The sequence below is a fragment of the Notechis scutatus genome, chromosome 2 (genome assembly GCF_049901735.1).
Source record: "Notechis scutatus isolate UNSWTSFEM ecotype Mainland chromosome 2, rNotScu1.2, whole genome shotgun sequence".
Classification (NCBI taxonomy): domain Eukaryota; kingdom Metazoa; phylum Chordata; class Lepidosauria; order Squamata; family Elapidae; genus Notechis; species Notechis scutatus.
In genome coordinates this window covers 245,622,876-245,638,844 of record NC_142010.1, presented here as the reverse complement: position 1 = coordinate 245,638,844, position 15,969 = coordinate 245,622,876, and the positions used below count along the sequence as shown (strand labels likewise).

Genomic DNA, 15,969 nt, shown 5'->3' with positions numbered 1-15,969 from the left:
CCAGTGCTCTTTAACCACTAAACCAAATTGGGTCTCTGGTTTGCTTAATCACCACCACACTCACTTAATTACTGTAAAAAAATAAAAGTCATATAATTGAGTTGATCATATGATGATCCACTTTATGAACATTATAATTTACAGCCATAATGGGCAGCCTCCATTACAGTCATAGGGACACGGTGGCTCAATGTCTAAGATGCTGAGGTTGTCGATCGGAAAGTTCGGTGGTTTGAATCCCTAGCACCACGTAATGAAGAGAGCTCCCGTTACTTGTCCCAGATTCTGCCATCCTAGCAATTAGAAAGCATGTAAAAATGCAAGTAGAAAAATAGGGACCATTTTGGTGGGAAGGTAACAGTGTTCCATGCACCTTCAAGTGTTTAGTCATGCCGGCCACATGACCACAGAGACGTCTTCGGACAGCACTGGCTCTTTGGCTTAGAAACAGATGAGCATCGCCCCCTAGAACCAGAAAGACTGGCATGTATGTGCGAGAGGAACCTTTACCTTTACCATTATAGTCATAAGTCAAAGACTGTAATTTTCTTTTATTAAATGAACAATATTTCCATTTGATATCAGCTTTTGGAAAGCTGCTGGGGTTTTTGAAAGGTCTTGACAATTTTGGAGAGCTGCTTCCAGTTCTAGGGCTATAAACTCTGCATTCAATACTAAAATGTACTGCTGCTGTTTTTTTCTTTTGTTTTGTTGTTATGTTATGGTGAGGTTCTTTTTTGTTTCATTTTTATGGTCTTTTATGGTCACATTGTCCTAGTAGGGGACTAGAAATCTTTTAAACATCAAACTGGAACTCAAAATAAATTATTTGAGCTGAACAACTCCCCTGTTGCTGCATATAATTAAAAGATGCATCCTAACAGAAACAAATAATAATAATTCCTCTAAGCTGTAGAATGTTCATATTCCCCCCGAAAACTCTCTGAAAGCAAGGTTAAAACATGCTTGCTCTGTGAACATGCCATACCTGAAGATAATATTTCCAGCACGATCAGACTTCCAGGCCTTTACTAACGCAAAATCTCCGGTAATTGATTTCTCCATAATGTAATGCCGACCGTCAAATTCCCTCACCTTTAAAAAAAAAAGGTGGGGGGGGGGGATTTTTAAGAAATGTTGAAAAGTTTTGTTCTATTTAAATTATGAGCTAACCCTACAATTTAACACGATCACTTTGCGCAGAAATGAAATGGAGTGAAAATACCATTGGCGGCAATGAAAATTGGAAATCAAATGTGCACACTGAATAAAATCAGGAGCACAATATGATCTGAAGAATGGATTTATACAGTCTGCTTAATATATTGTTCTAAGTTGGGACTTATTCCGCTTTGTTTTCCTGCACAGGCCTCAAAATCACACTATCATATTACAGGCAAAGTGTATTATGTCCTGAATCTGCCCTAACTTTCAAAAGTTTCAGAAAGGCTTGTGCCCTCCCCCCTCATTCACAACCTCATTCAAATCCACAAGTATTTTACCTCTCTTGGCTCACTAGCCAGGGCAACAGTGCCGTCTTTGTTGTATTTGATTGGAGACCCTCCTTCTTGCACCAATGTCCCATACCCCGTACTGGTGAAGAAAGCTGGGATGCCAGCTCCTCCTGCTCGGATCCGCTCAGCAAGGGTACCCTAGAAAGAACAAAAGGCTTAATGGCTGGCAAGACAAGACAAATGTAAAGGAGGCTTGTAACTCATAATAGTACATCAATTCTTTGACAAAAGTTGTTAAGGGACCTTTTCTTCTTTTCTAAGTCCACTGAGATGACTCCAGAATACTGCAAGAGGATTTCCATAGAATACTCATTCCTAAGGAATGTGGAACAGAGGTATTCAAGCTTTCTAACTTTTAATATTAGTTTATTAGGTAAAGGTAAAGATTCCCCTCACACATACGTGCTGGTCGTTTCCAGCTCTAGGGGGCGGTGCTCATCTCTGTTACAAAGCCGAAGAGCCAGCGCTGTCCGAAGACATCTCTGTGGTCATGTGGCTGGCATGACAAAACGCTGAAGGCGCATGGAACGTTGTTACCTTCCCACAAAAGTGGTCCCTATTTTTTTACTTGCATTTGTACATGCTTTTGAATTGCTAGGTTGGCAGAACCTGGGACAAAGCAACAGGAGCTCACGACGCAATAATAAAATAAGGTCAATGATCAGCAGGGCATCTTAATGTTATCAATATTTCATTTCTTAATCATCTGGCATGTACTTTCCAAACTTTTCTTCATATTTTACAGTTCCTCAAAAATATTTAGAAAAATCTATTTCCCCAACTGTATTTATTACAGATTTTTTTTTCAGGTAAATATGGCTTCTTTGCCATGCTAATTACAGCACATTTCAACTGTGCTACTTCATCTTATAGGAATATTCCCAGAATCTGAACATTTGGAGGAGAAGGCAGCCAGAGCTTGTCAGGCTGTGGTTAATTTATTTACTCAGTGTGGTTGAGCTAAGAAAAGATTAACTTACGAAGTATAAAATGAGCTACTTGTATTCTTAACATGGAAAGGGAAAGTATGGCTGGCAGGCAAGCAGTCATCTTTTTCAAAAAAAACTAGTTTAAACGTGCATGAAGAATGGAGTGCAGTTCAGTCAAGCACAACATTGCAAATACTTAATGCATTTTTAAAAAGTGACTGCCAATGCAAAATGCAATTAAAAACACCTCCTACCTCTCCTACTCTTAACTAGTGGTACGTGACTATCTATGTTTTCTTACTAGTATGTTAATACTGTGTTATAATTATTGTAGTGTGTCTGTAGCCTGGGGCTCCAACATAAATCAGGTTTTAGGGTTGGTTCTCAATCTGGCCAAAGAAGGATGTAGTCCAGTTTCCTGATTCTTATGGTGCAATTGAATACACTCCCAAGATGCACATTGCCAGAAATGAGGAAAGCTGTCTGATCTTACAGCTTGCAACAGACAAAAAAGGGCAGTGCAATACAGTAGTTACGCAACCAACATTTCAGGTTCTAGTGTGGAAATCCTGCAACTGGAACGGAAACCAAAGATTGATACCAATAATTTTAAGGAGCCTTCCTCCAAAGAAGAGGCAATTAAAACATTTTACCTGTGGGGTAAGCTCAACTTCCAGTTCACCACATAAATATTGTCGCTCAAATTCTGCATTTTCTCCAACATAGGATGACACCATACGCTTGATCTGTTTGGTCTGAAGCAGAAGTCCAAGCCCAAAGTTGTCTACTCTGCAGAAAAAACAGGGTTAAGGTTGAGAATTAAGTGACGGAAAATTTAGATTATGCCTAGAATATTGTGACCAATATACAAATTAAAAAAAAAAAAGAGTCACACTGAGCCACAATTTAGTTTAATTGCAATCTGTCAAATAAACTACAACTGGGTGGCTTGTATAGTACAGCCTTTTCAGGGTGTAGCAAAAAAAAAAAAAAAGTAATATTTTGGAGGAAGACTAGAGAACACGGAAAGTAAACCTCAGTAGCCAGGAACAAGAGACAACAGCATTATTGCATAAATTGTTCTGATAAACTGAGGAATGGAAAGAGCATTTTCCTCAAAATCAGAAAGAGGGGCACATTACAAAAGTATTTTACCAGGAAATTATCTAAATCTGTAAGGATGAAGTTTTGAAAGCTAACATTCAGAATGAGGTGAGCCTTACAATAAATGCTGCAAATAACAAACAATTATTTATATATGAGTGGAACATGAAGAAGATCAAGGAAGTTTGAGTCTGTTGGTTGGAGAAGAAAGAGAGGCAGCAGGGAGAAGCCTGACATGCTTAGCTCCTATTTTGCACCTGTCTTTTCACAAAGGGAAAAGACCAGAAGCCACACCAAGAAGAAAAATGCAGATTACATTTGGTCAGTGTAATCTGCGCTGAATTCAAATTTGCTGCGTTGAATTCCTTTCCTATCTCAAAATATGGGGAAATATGCCATCACTTTTCAGCAACTATAGTCAGAAGAAGCTCTGAGGTCTGCAAGAATGTATCTTCAATCTTAGTTTATAAAACATGGTTTGTGATATGGATTATAATGGGCATGCATTCTATGGACACATAGGAACAAATCATATTTGCGCACCATTCAAGAGACAATAAAAAAGCTAAGAAGGAAACAAAAAGAGCAGAACACATCTTCTCCAGCAACCAACATTCCACATAAGCAGGGATTAACACCAGACAAACAATCAAGCAGAAAGTAATATCGTAATCAAGGAGAAAAGTACACCTCCATCAACACTAGCAGAGCAAGCTACTTTTCTAAAAAATAAAGAACAAACCACACACTCACACTGATGTTATCTAGTTGAGTAATGAAACATCTGCAAATAAACAAGCACAGAGATCACCAAGGATTCTACAGATGAACCCTGAGCCACATACCTTCTCTTCTATTGATTTTATAATTTTCCAGAATATTCCACTATTCAGAGTTTATTATATACTGTACATTGGTTTAACCTGTCTCCAACACATAAAAGCTTGTTTCACCTCAGACTCTGTACATACTTCTATAATATTAAAGGGGATGGGATGAATGTTCAGAAATTTTAACCTTTCTCGATCATGTGTTTTTTTAGCATAGCTTATAACTTGAAATGTAGAAATACTGGGTAATTCACAATTTCTATATTTCAAAAACAAAACTAAATTCAAGTGGGTACTCTGGGTACTCTGAGGTATGATAAACCGTTTTCATAAGCTTCTGATTTGTTTCCAGAATAAAAACAAAAGCTATAACAACACTGTTTTGGGACCACAGTATCTGCAAGCGAAAGAGATTCAATTGGTTTAGCATCAAGTTAGAATTCAAAATTTAGCATCAAGTTAGAATTCAAAAATCTCGGCATTCTATTTCAGCCTTAAGCATGAAAGCTGGCTGGATAACTTTGGGCCAGTTGTTCTCTCTCAGCTCACAATCTCGTCCTCAAGCAACAAGCCAGTTAATCGACCAATGGACCAATACTTGGTTGATTGGGGGGGAAAGAAGACTCTGCACTTGTGAGAAAAATGCTAGGAACAAAAATAAAGTATCTGAAAGTAAGCATTTTCCCCGAAGACTCGTTCAATCCACTCTCCTGAATATTTAAAAGGAAGCTGTCAACTTAGATTTGTTGAAAACATAGCAATGGAAACAGATCATTTTTCTCTGTGGAATCATTCCTTCTTAATGGACGATTACCTTCAAAAAAAGGGGTTCATCCCTCTTTCTAGTAAAGATAACAATTGCTGCTATTTATGTGTTCATTGTTTTTAAATGTTTAATCTTATTTACTGCAATACACTTTCTCCTAAGAACTCTAAATAACGGCAACTGGTATGTTGTATAAATAAGGAAACCAAGTGGTCCCTCTAAGCTCCTGCTGCCATTTTGAAGGATCCTTTGGCCACAAAACAGCCAAATGGCATTAGCCTACAGATGTTCCTCAACCTAGGATGATAGTTGGGACCAGAATTTACATTGCTTGGCAAGGCAGTTGTCAACTGTATTGGGCCTGATTTTTATCACCCTTTTTCCCCATGGTTAAGTGAATTGCTGTAATTGTTAGCTAAAATGCATCATTAAGCAAGTCTGCCCTCCTGCATTGACTTTGCTTGACAGAGGCCAGTTGGGGAAGTCACAAATGGTGATCACATATCCCAGGACACTGCAAACATGATAAATACAGTACATTCTGGTTGCCAAGTGCCCAAATTTTGATCATATGACTGTTTAGATCAATGGTTGCCAACCAGTGAGCAGGGACCACTGGTGGTCTGTGAGAAAATTTTGGTGGTCCGCAGAGAAATGTCACCCCCAAAACACCCCCAAAAGCAATTAATCCAGGCTGCACGGGAACACAAGGCTGAGCCACACAAGGCTTGCGTCACTTGCATTGCGAACAATATGAGGTAGTGAGGGGAGGGGGGAAAGGGCAGAGGTAGGGAACTTGCCCCACTTGTCCAACGCACTTGGCCTGGCCACCGGGCAGCTTCTTTCTTCTTCTGCTTTTGGCTGCACGCAAGGAAAGCAGCAAAAGTCTTTCTTTGTCTCTCCCAAACTCCACCAGAAATGAGTCTTTGGGACCCTGCAAGGCATCCTGCTCCAAGAGGCTGCGCCAGTGTGACTAGTCTCACAAAGACTCATTTCTGGCTGAGTTTGTGGGAGAGAAAGAAAGACTTCTGCTGCATTCCTTGCATGAAGTCAAAAGTTTCTCTTTCTCTCTCTCTCTCCCCTGAAAACGGAGCTGGAGACAGTATCCTGCGATCCCAAATAAAGAATGTTCAATCGGTAGGAAAATGGGGTGGGGAGTTTTCCTGTAGACTTTTTGGGGGATTTTCCCAGGGTCTCTGGTCCGTGGGATTTAAAATTATGAGTTTGGTGGTCCCTGAGGTCCAAAAGGTTGGCGACCCCTGGTTTAATTGCTGCAACATTTGCAAGGGCAAAGACCAATTATAAGTGGGTTTTTTAAAATGTGTTGTAAGTTTGAATGGTTGCTAAATGAATAGCTATAAGTCAAGGGCTATCTGTGCTTGTACATGGGAAACGCTTGCTTGTTAATTAGATTTACTCAGTTAATAAGTTATCACTTTCGTTAACCTTCTGCTATTAATGGGTTTGTTCTAAGTTTGTGTATATCTTAGAAATAATGCCTTGAAAGAGTGATATGGATAAGGAAGTCTGATTTTACCCTGGAATACAGTGAATGTACCATTATCTATTTCTGACTTGATTACTTAACACTAAAGATGGGATTTTAAGGATTAAAATGGGGAAGATGCAGTGGGGTGGTAGTGAAGCTTATTTTCTTGCCACATGATTTCCATGTAGATTGTTGAAGCCGGCCTTCTGCATTGTAATGCCTTCCAGATGTCATGAACCTGTAATTACAGACAGCCCTCAGCTTATAACCAAAACTGAGCCCAAGGTATTTATTGAGTGAGTTTTGCCTCATTTTATAATCTTTCTTGCCACATTTGTTAAGTGAAGTTTTTAAGTTAGTAACACAGTTGCTAAGTGAATCTGGTGTCAGGGCTCTGACAATCCATCCCCATTCAAATCATAAAACTCTAGCTGCATCCCTCAGAGTTTAAAAAAATCATTTATTAGGAGTGAACATGTCGGTGTTACCTGGATACAGCTGATACTGAAACACATCATTCATCTCACCCTTGACTCTAGTCTTCCCCCACCCCCTGGATGTATATTCTCCAATGGGACACATCCATAGCCAAGAGTCATCAATCACGCTCTCTAGTAATAATCTTGTGCGCCAGAAGCTTTGGCCCCCTAGCAATTATCTATGAAAATATTTAAGGTATGCATTACTTCCCCCATTCCCTTTCTGCTGACAACTCTAAAAGACCAGAGAAATATTTTTGAGTTGACATCTGGCTTTCCCATTGACTTTGCTTGTCAGAAGGTTGCAAAAGCTGGTCACATGCCCCCGGGATACCAAAACTGTCATAAATATAAGTCAGTTACCAAGCATCTGGATTTTGATCACTTGACCATGGGGATGCTGCAACCATCATGAGAAATGGTCATAAATTGTTTTTTTCAGTGCTGTTGTAACTTTGAACAATCACTACATGAATTGTTGTAAGTCAAGGACTACCTGTATATCATCAGAAGTAAGACAGGGCTAAGCACCTATCTAACTATCAGCCACTGTATATTCGTGTGGAACAGGTGGTTGAATGTAAGTTTCTCGGGACCATCATTACAAATGACCTGACTTGGAGCGCAAACACCGCTGCTTTAATTAAGAAGGCACAACAACGGTTGTATTTACTAAGGATTCTTAGGAAACAACAACTGGCTGAGAGTCTACTGACTACCTTCTATCGGAGTTCAATTGAGAGTATATTATACTACTGTCTCTGTGTATGGTTTTCGAGCTGCACAGTGGCAGAGAAAAGGGCAATTCAGAGGGTGATCAAGACGGCCCAAAACATCATTGGCTGCTCACTCCCCTCTTTGGAAGAACTGTATAGGAATAGATGTAAGAGGAAGATACTTAATATATTGAATGACTCCTCTCATCCGGGACATCAGCTCTTTGAACTATTACCATCGAGAAGGAGATTTAGGGTATTAAGAACAAGGACGACCAGATTTAAGAACAGTTTTTATCCAAGTGCAGTTTTGAGTTTGAATGCAGGGTCATAAGATTTTTGTGGAATTTAAATGGCTGAGAGTAATGGGGTATTTACATTTTTAAATTGCATAGAGATTATTGTATGGTTGGTTGTGTTTAGTTTAATTTTTTTTTTTCTTTTTTAGTGGTGTTTGTCCAGTTTTACTTGTGGAAGAGCACCTCATTTCGTTGCACCCGTTAGCGAGTGTAATGACAAATAAATTCTTATGTCTTATGTCTAACTATCTCTTCACTGTTTCTTAGACCCTCTGAATTATAAGAGCCTTGGTGGCACAGTGGTTAGAATGCAGTGTTGCAGTCTAACTCTGCCCACTGTCCGGAGTTAGATCCTGACTGGCTCAAGGTTGACTCAGCCTTCCATTCTACTGAGGTTGGCATAATGAGAGCCCAGGTTGTTGGGAGCAATATGCTGACTCTGTAAACTGCTTAGAGGGGCTGTTAAAGCACTATGAAGCTGTATATAAGTCTAAGTACTATTGCTATTGCTATTATGGTAACCAAAGGAGGAGAGGAAACAAAGGTATCAGTTGTTAGCTGTACACACGTGTGCGTGTGTGTGTATACACATACACATACACATACACACACACACACACACACACATATATATATATATAAATTATGCACACCATGTGCCATTCCCATGACTAACAAGTGAAATCTAATATGATCTAGCAGCCAATGCTAAACTTCATTGTCACTTTGGTGAGATATGCTGTCCCAGCACAGAGGCTGACTTCATGTTGGAAAATCTCCCAGTTTTCCATTCCTCACTTGTAGCCCAAACTGCACACAGGCTTGCCAACAGAACATGGCTTGTATTTTAGGAATATTCCAGAGCAACTTGATCTGGCATATTGAAAAATAATCTCCCAGCTAAAATTAGGACCAACTAATCCTAAATGCAGGTGTAATATTATCAACTCAAAGCATTTGAAAATTAAGATAATGAACTAGTCTGGAGATTCTTTAAAAACTATTCCATGTTTTTTCTTTAAAAAAATATACATTCACAATTAGTAAAATAATCTGGGCATCCACAAGATGTGTGGATTTCAGCTGCCAGAATTCTCAGCAATGGCCATGAATCCAGGGAATTTTGAGAACAGAAGTCTAAACATCTACTCCACGGCCAATATATTTTGTTGAATTTTGAGAACAGAAGTCTAAACGTCTACTCCACGGCCAATATATTTTGTTGAATTTCAACACAATTATTTATTTTACAAGCATTTCTATGTTGACTTAATTCAATTAAAAATAAGAATAGCAAAGCCCTTCCCAATTTATGATAGCATTATCGAATCATCCAAGGATTTTGAAGGCCTTTTGGAAAAGGATGGGTTTTTTTTACCATCTTAGAGAAAGCGAATAAGATAGGAGATATAAGAGAGATTATATCACTTCAAGAAGATGGGGAGAAACTCATATTTTTGAGGATAGACGATGCCAATTTTCTGAAATCTAGACTATATGAAAACTTCTTGGCCAATGCTAACTATTCTGCTTGGACTTTCTTGATGGAAAAAAGCAGAATAAAGTATAGTAAATGAACTGTTTCCTGCACTAAGCAGTACCTCATTTTGGCAGCCTTGAAAGTATCTCCTTTCAGATTCACTGGAATTAGTTCTAGCATTTTTCTGTTCAATTATTGGGCACATTCTTGATTTTATAAATATCCAACAATCCTCTTCTGTACTTGCTAGTCCTCTTATGAATGCAGAAATCAAGCCTTGGCAAATGTTTTCATGGGTATATTGTAGGCAACAGAGCAAAAACGAGACAGGAATCCTTAAACTTGTGCCAGCACATCAACCGATGGAGAATTAAGAATAGTTCACACTGAAACTTGCCCAATACTACATATGCCCACAGTGGCTTGTATGCCAAGATAAAGTTACAAAATAAAAATGTATTGGGCACCCAACCAGAAGGACATTCCATTGTACATTCATAATTTACATAATATTATGAACTGAGCTTTCGAAAATGAAATTGCAAAAAATACAGTGTTTATGTTTGCTACTCTGAAAGATGGGGCAGCTTCTTAAATCAACTTGGTCTTATTTAAAGATAAGTTTATATAAAGACAAATATTTCCATCATTTATGTGATCAATGATACTAATTTCAATATGAATACATATATGAATCAATATTACATCTACAGAGGGGGGAGAAACTATTTGCTTCTTTTAATCTCTAAGAATCAGTCTAGCACATACTGTATATCTAGTCAAATTCCAAAGTCAAAAAAGGTACATATGATCAAGGCCATGAGACCCTGATGTAATATATGATTATGACAGCTGGGTCATCAAAAAGGCTAAATAAAGAGAAATTATAAATTTGAATTGTGAATCAGGACAAAGTTATTGAGAATACCTTGAATTGTAAGAACAAATTTATCTTAGATGAATTAAAATCAGATTGCTCACAGGAAGTCCTAATAATGACCTTGAAGTTTACATTTTTTGAATGTGTACTAGAAAGGCAAGACTCCTTGGAGAAGGCCCTGTTGCTTGGGGAAAAAAATCAAAGGCAATTGGAAAAGAGGCTAAGAGGAGACAAGGTGACCAGATACTACCACTGAGCTAGCAAGAGCATTACAGAAATCGAAGAAGCAATTGATGACAGACAATACTGGAACAAACATGTTGATCAGAACAGAAGAATTTTGAAGAACCAAGACAAATTAGCAACAAAAATGAAGGGATCAAGTAACCAAAAGAAGAAATCTTACTTTTTGTGGGGATTTCCCCAACTTCTCCTTTCTCATATACTGTAGACAATGACAGAATATGCAATTATCTTTCCTGGATGTAGTAGTACAGGTAGTCCTTGACTTACAACCACAGTAGAATCAGGAAATTCGATCATAAGACATTGCAGTCATAGGTGGGAGTGACCATATGATCAGACTAGATTTCATAACCATTTTTATGATGGTCATAAAGCGGGTCACCATGGTTGTTAAACAAATCATGTGACTGTTAGATAAACCACATGCTCAATAAGTGAATCCAGCATATCTAGTGGACATTTTTGCTGGAAAAATGGCAAAAAAATGTTGCAAATTTCAGTCATATGACCATGGGAACTTGCAACCAGTAGTAAGCCAATTGCCAAGCATACAAAATGCAATTATGGAGGGTGAGGTGCAGCAGTAGTAACCTCAAGGAACGGTCATAAGTAGGATTTTTGGAGTCAGTTAATTTCAAAAGTCATTAAGCACCTGGTCAGAAGTTAAAGATGACCTGTTGCAATTTTCTGTCTGCCAACTCAAGATGTAATTCATCAAGATGACCTGTATTCTTACTAAGTCCACAGCAAAGGCAGTCTATAGCTTCCATAAGAAACTGTTCCAGCCACAGGATTAGCATACACCTTGCTTTTCACAGATGTGATTATCATTTTTAAATACTCTATTTTATTAATATTTTTTTTAAAAATTCTGGGATTCTACTGGCTACCTCCTGAATTAATCATAGAGGATCATTCTACAAGTCATTCACTTTGCCCATCTTCCTAACTCACCTGGATGCTATTGCAATAGGTCACAAAGAGCTTCCATGTAGGATGGGTCAATGAGGATAGTGCTCACTTTGAGTAAATTAAACAGCTTTTGCTTTCTTTGCCACTGTTACATATTTATGGTTCATTTTTCTTTGCAGGATTGATAGTTATACTATGAGCAGAATGTATTTTTCCCACCAACATATGTTGCTAAAGAAAATAAAACTAAAGGGTGATATTCAGTTGGTCTCCTCTGTCAACAGAAGGCAGATGTCAACAGTTGGTTTCAATTTTATACTCTCCAAATCTTTCATAAATATAGGGCAGTTTTTTGAGCAGACTCTGAGGAGGAATTTCAGAAGAAAGAGGGAAGGTCACTAAACCTCCCTTTGCTTCATTCATTCATTCATTCATTCATTCATTCATTCATTCATTCATTCATTCGTCAAATTCCAGGTTGCCAATCTGCAACTCTAGGAAGCTTTACGAAGCATAAAATGGTTAAAATGGTAGCCCAGAAAATGAACAGCAGGCATCTGGAGGAAGATTCCATGGTGAAGAGCCAGAATTTAGAAGCTTATTTAAGTGTAGACAGAATGCGAAACCATACAAAGCTCTGGAGAAATGCTGTTTCAGGCAGTAAGCACCACAACAAATAGGGTCTATCAAATATAATTGCTTAATCAATGGGACCTAAAACAAACCAAATCTGTTGGGGTATATGGGATGGACTACAGATCATCCTTCAGATGACCAGGATTATGCCATGAGTCATGTAAGTAGTAGTAAATGGGACCTTGAGTTGCACCCAGAAACTTACTCATAACTATTATAGCCCATGGAATAGAGATGTCAAGCTTGCCTATAACTGTTAGGTCACTGCACTCTGGACCAGCTGTAGCCATGGTGACCAAAGCACAGGGAAAATGTCCAGAAAGGAGCCCAATTGGCAGATAGCTGCCAGTTGCTCCTTGAGTAGGATCTGAGATTCTGGAAGGATCCCCAGATTGCAGACCAGACCCAAATGGTGCAATGCAACCCCATTGAAGATCAGACATAGAAAACCCTGATCAAAGTGGTCCAAGAATCCACAACTACTCAGTCTTGCTAGGGTTGAGCTTCAGCCTATTCCTCTCCATTCAGACTTCAAGGCCCAGGACAAGATCTTGCTTGGCATACTGATGACACCTCCAAACTGATGGATGACTTCTCCTAACATTTCTATTTAGCTATTAAACAAGAAGGCTGAAAGGGTATGGAGCTTGGTAACACCTCACAAATCAGGTATCATGGACTTGATTTTTTCCCACATCAATACCAACCGGAATCAGTCACAGAGAAAGGAGGAAAACCACCATAACACTGTATTTCTTGTCCCTACTTCCCCACAGCTGGAGAGCAGGATGGTTGTAACACCCACTGTCCCAGCTCCAACACTTGCCATCTCAATACTATGGACTGGCCTGAATTCTGATATTACTGCAGATAATATGTTTCCCTCAGAGATCTCTCCAGTTGCAACCTGACTATCTTCTCAACAATATTCCTCAGAAGGGAGAAGGTGGAGACATCATGAGAATTGACTAAGATAGGAGGATCCATTGACGGCATTGTGAGGAGAGGGAGGCCTTATGCAGCCTTGAAAAAGGCCAATTGCTGCTCAACAGGCAATGCCTCATTAGCAGCAGGAAGATGGTAGTCAGCTGGGGGCAGCAGAGGTGAGGAATGACGCTGGAGGTTAGGATGGCCAAAAGGGTAGAGATGGGGGGGGGGGATATAGGTGGATAAAGGAGAGTTGAAGTGCACTGCAATCATAAGTGCAAGCAAGCTGCCAAGTGCCAGAATTTGGTCACATGACCACAAGGGCATTACAACAGACATAACTTTGAAAAACAGCCATAATACTGTTTGTTCAGAATTGCTGTAATTTTGAACAGCCACTGAATAAATGGTGATTAAGCGAGGAGTACCTGATTAAGGCCCTCATCACCTCCCCATTCCAGAGAGAAACCCTCAGAGAAACGGACCAGCATATCTCAGGGAAAACTCTTGCTCATTTTGAAATCCATCCAGTTTCTAGAATAGGCACATCTCTTTGATGGGAGAAGGACCGCAAGCAAGCAAAAAGCAATCAGAGAACGACCTGACCATGATAACAAGACCCAATATCCTCCAGCTCTCAGGTCAGGTTGCAACAGCTCCAAGATAAAACTAGATTTAGTGTGCGACCTCTGGTAACTCGTGGCTCTTGATTATCTGGGTCAAGTTCATGGTTATCATGAACTTCTGAACCATTCCCAATTCAATGCCATTTGGGGGCAGGTTAAAATCCCCACAGATTATCAGCCTTGGGGATTCCATTGCCAGCACAGCAATGAAATCAAGCAGCTTAGACAAGTGTATTGCTGCTCAACAGGAAGCTGATTCAGCAGCAACAAGTCCAATTGAAATCTAATTTCAACTACAAGATCTCACATCCATTTTTCTATAGCACAAAGCCTCTGAAAGCTGTCAAAGCTTCCTGAGTGAAAGCTGCCATCTCCCCTGCCCCAGCACACAGCTGTTGTCAGAATAGAATACATAGGGACTCTACAGGTGAAACTCGAAAAATTAGAATATCGTGCAAAAGTTCATTTAGTTCAGTAACGCAACTTAAAAGGTGAACCTGATATATATGAGATAGACTCATTACATGCAAAGCAAGATAGTTCAAGCCGTGATGTGTCACAGTTGAGATGATCATGGCTTACAGCTCATGAAAACCCCAAATCCACAATCTCAGAAAATTAGAATATTGTGAAAAGGTTCAATATATTCTAGGCTCAAAGTGTCCGACTCTAATCAGCTAATTAAGCCATAACACCTGCAAAGGGTTCCTGAGCCTTTAAATGGTCTCTCAGTCTGCTTCAGTAGGATTCACAATCATGGGAAAGACTGCTGACCTGACAGTTGTGCTACTTGAACCACCAGGAGACCAGGCAGTCAAATACTGCCTATTTGCCAGTTGGTCTTGCTGCCTGTCATCTTGTGGAGGCAGAGGAGAGGTAGCCCTGTTTTCAGCCATCCTGGAGTCCCTCACTGCCTTGTCAAACTGTTTATCTATGGCTTTTTGTCTACACCTGGCCTGCCTATCCTCAGCCCTAGAGGGTCTTTTAGGGGCTAGAGCCCTAGCTCTAATCCTAGCTGCTGCCTCCAGTCCAGCAGACCTGGGCTTAGGTGATCCCTTTACAGCCTTCTCTCTACCCTGCTGAGGAACTGACAATTCTTGATCATCTCCCCTGGTGGCCATTTTGAGCCCGCCAAAATTAATTGTCAGTGACAAGGGGAGAGAAGGGGAAAAAGTAGTAAAGAAAAAAAAATTAGCCTAACGCTGTCTGCTACAGCCACAGTAGCTGTCCACCACCTCAGCAGGCTAGTGCAACCCAAAATGGTGAGCTCAGCCCAGCTCCGCAATTCAAAAGCCGAGTCAGAGAAAAAAAGGTGAAAAACGGCTGACTCTGAATTGCAGCAGGCCCTGACAGGTCAGAGGCTTGAGAGCCTGGCGCTGGCTGCACCGCAATTATCTGGCGGACTCAAGCGTCTCGCAGCTTCCACAATGCTGTGGGGACTGGATAGGGGGTCAGGATTTAATCCCAATGGCCAGAACCCCCCTCAAGGGACAATCCTGGAGTCGAACTGCAAGATTGTCCCAAAACGCGAGAAATGGCCGCTGACGCCGAAAAGGGACAGAAGCGCTTAGCGGCAGTTGCGGCTAGCCCAAATCAAGGGAAAGTGGATCAGAAGGCGAGTTGAATAAGACGCCGACTCCCGCCCCCAGCCCGGGCCACAAGGGCTCTCAGGGTCACCTCCACCCAAATTCTAACCAGAAAAAGAAAAAAAACCAGTCCACCGGCAAGGAAAGTTTAAAAAAATAAAATAAAAAGCAAAAAAAATGCGAACCAGAAAAAAGACACGAAAAATTGAAAGTGCTAAACCGGCAAACCAGCTAGCTGTCAAACCTGATCTAAGCCTCTCTAAGACAAAAAGCTTAATCCAGGGGGTGAAAATTCTTCTACAATCTTAACTATTCAGAGCCCTTAAATGGTGGTCTGAACACGCTGAGACCGAATGAAGAACTGGGGACTGTTACCAGGGGGTGTGTCCTCAGTTTTTCAACTCGGTCTGCAGAGCTAGGAGACTAGAGACTACCCATCCTGGATTCTCCCTTCGGCTCAGTGGAGAAGTGTGGAAGAAAAAGGTGCACAAGCAGCAGGGATGACCGCAGTCTGGAGAGGATTGTCAGGAAAAGGCCATTCAAAAGTGTT

The 15,969-nt window shown here is 40.2% G+C and overlaps 1 protein-coding gene across 1 annotated transcript in view; it reads right to left on the bottom strand.

Moving 5' to 3' along the window:
- OXCT1 (3-oxoacid CoA-transferase 1) overlaps nucleotides 1–15,969 on the bottom strand; it is a 65,279-nt gene that overhangs the window by 36,400 nt on the left and 12,910 nt on the right. The window contains exons 4-6 of the mRNA XM_026666455.2: nucleotides 3,097–3,232; nucleotides 1,503–1,652; nucleotides 989–1,095 (exon numbers count right to left, since the gene is read on the bottom strand). Of these exons, the coding sequence (XP_026522240.1) occupies nucleotides 989–1,095; nucleotides 1,503–1,652; nucleotides 3,097–3,232 (393 nt within the window). The remainder of the gene's footprint in view (nucleotides 1–988; nucleotides 1,096–1,502; nucleotides 1,653–3,096; nucleotides 3,233–15,969) is intronic.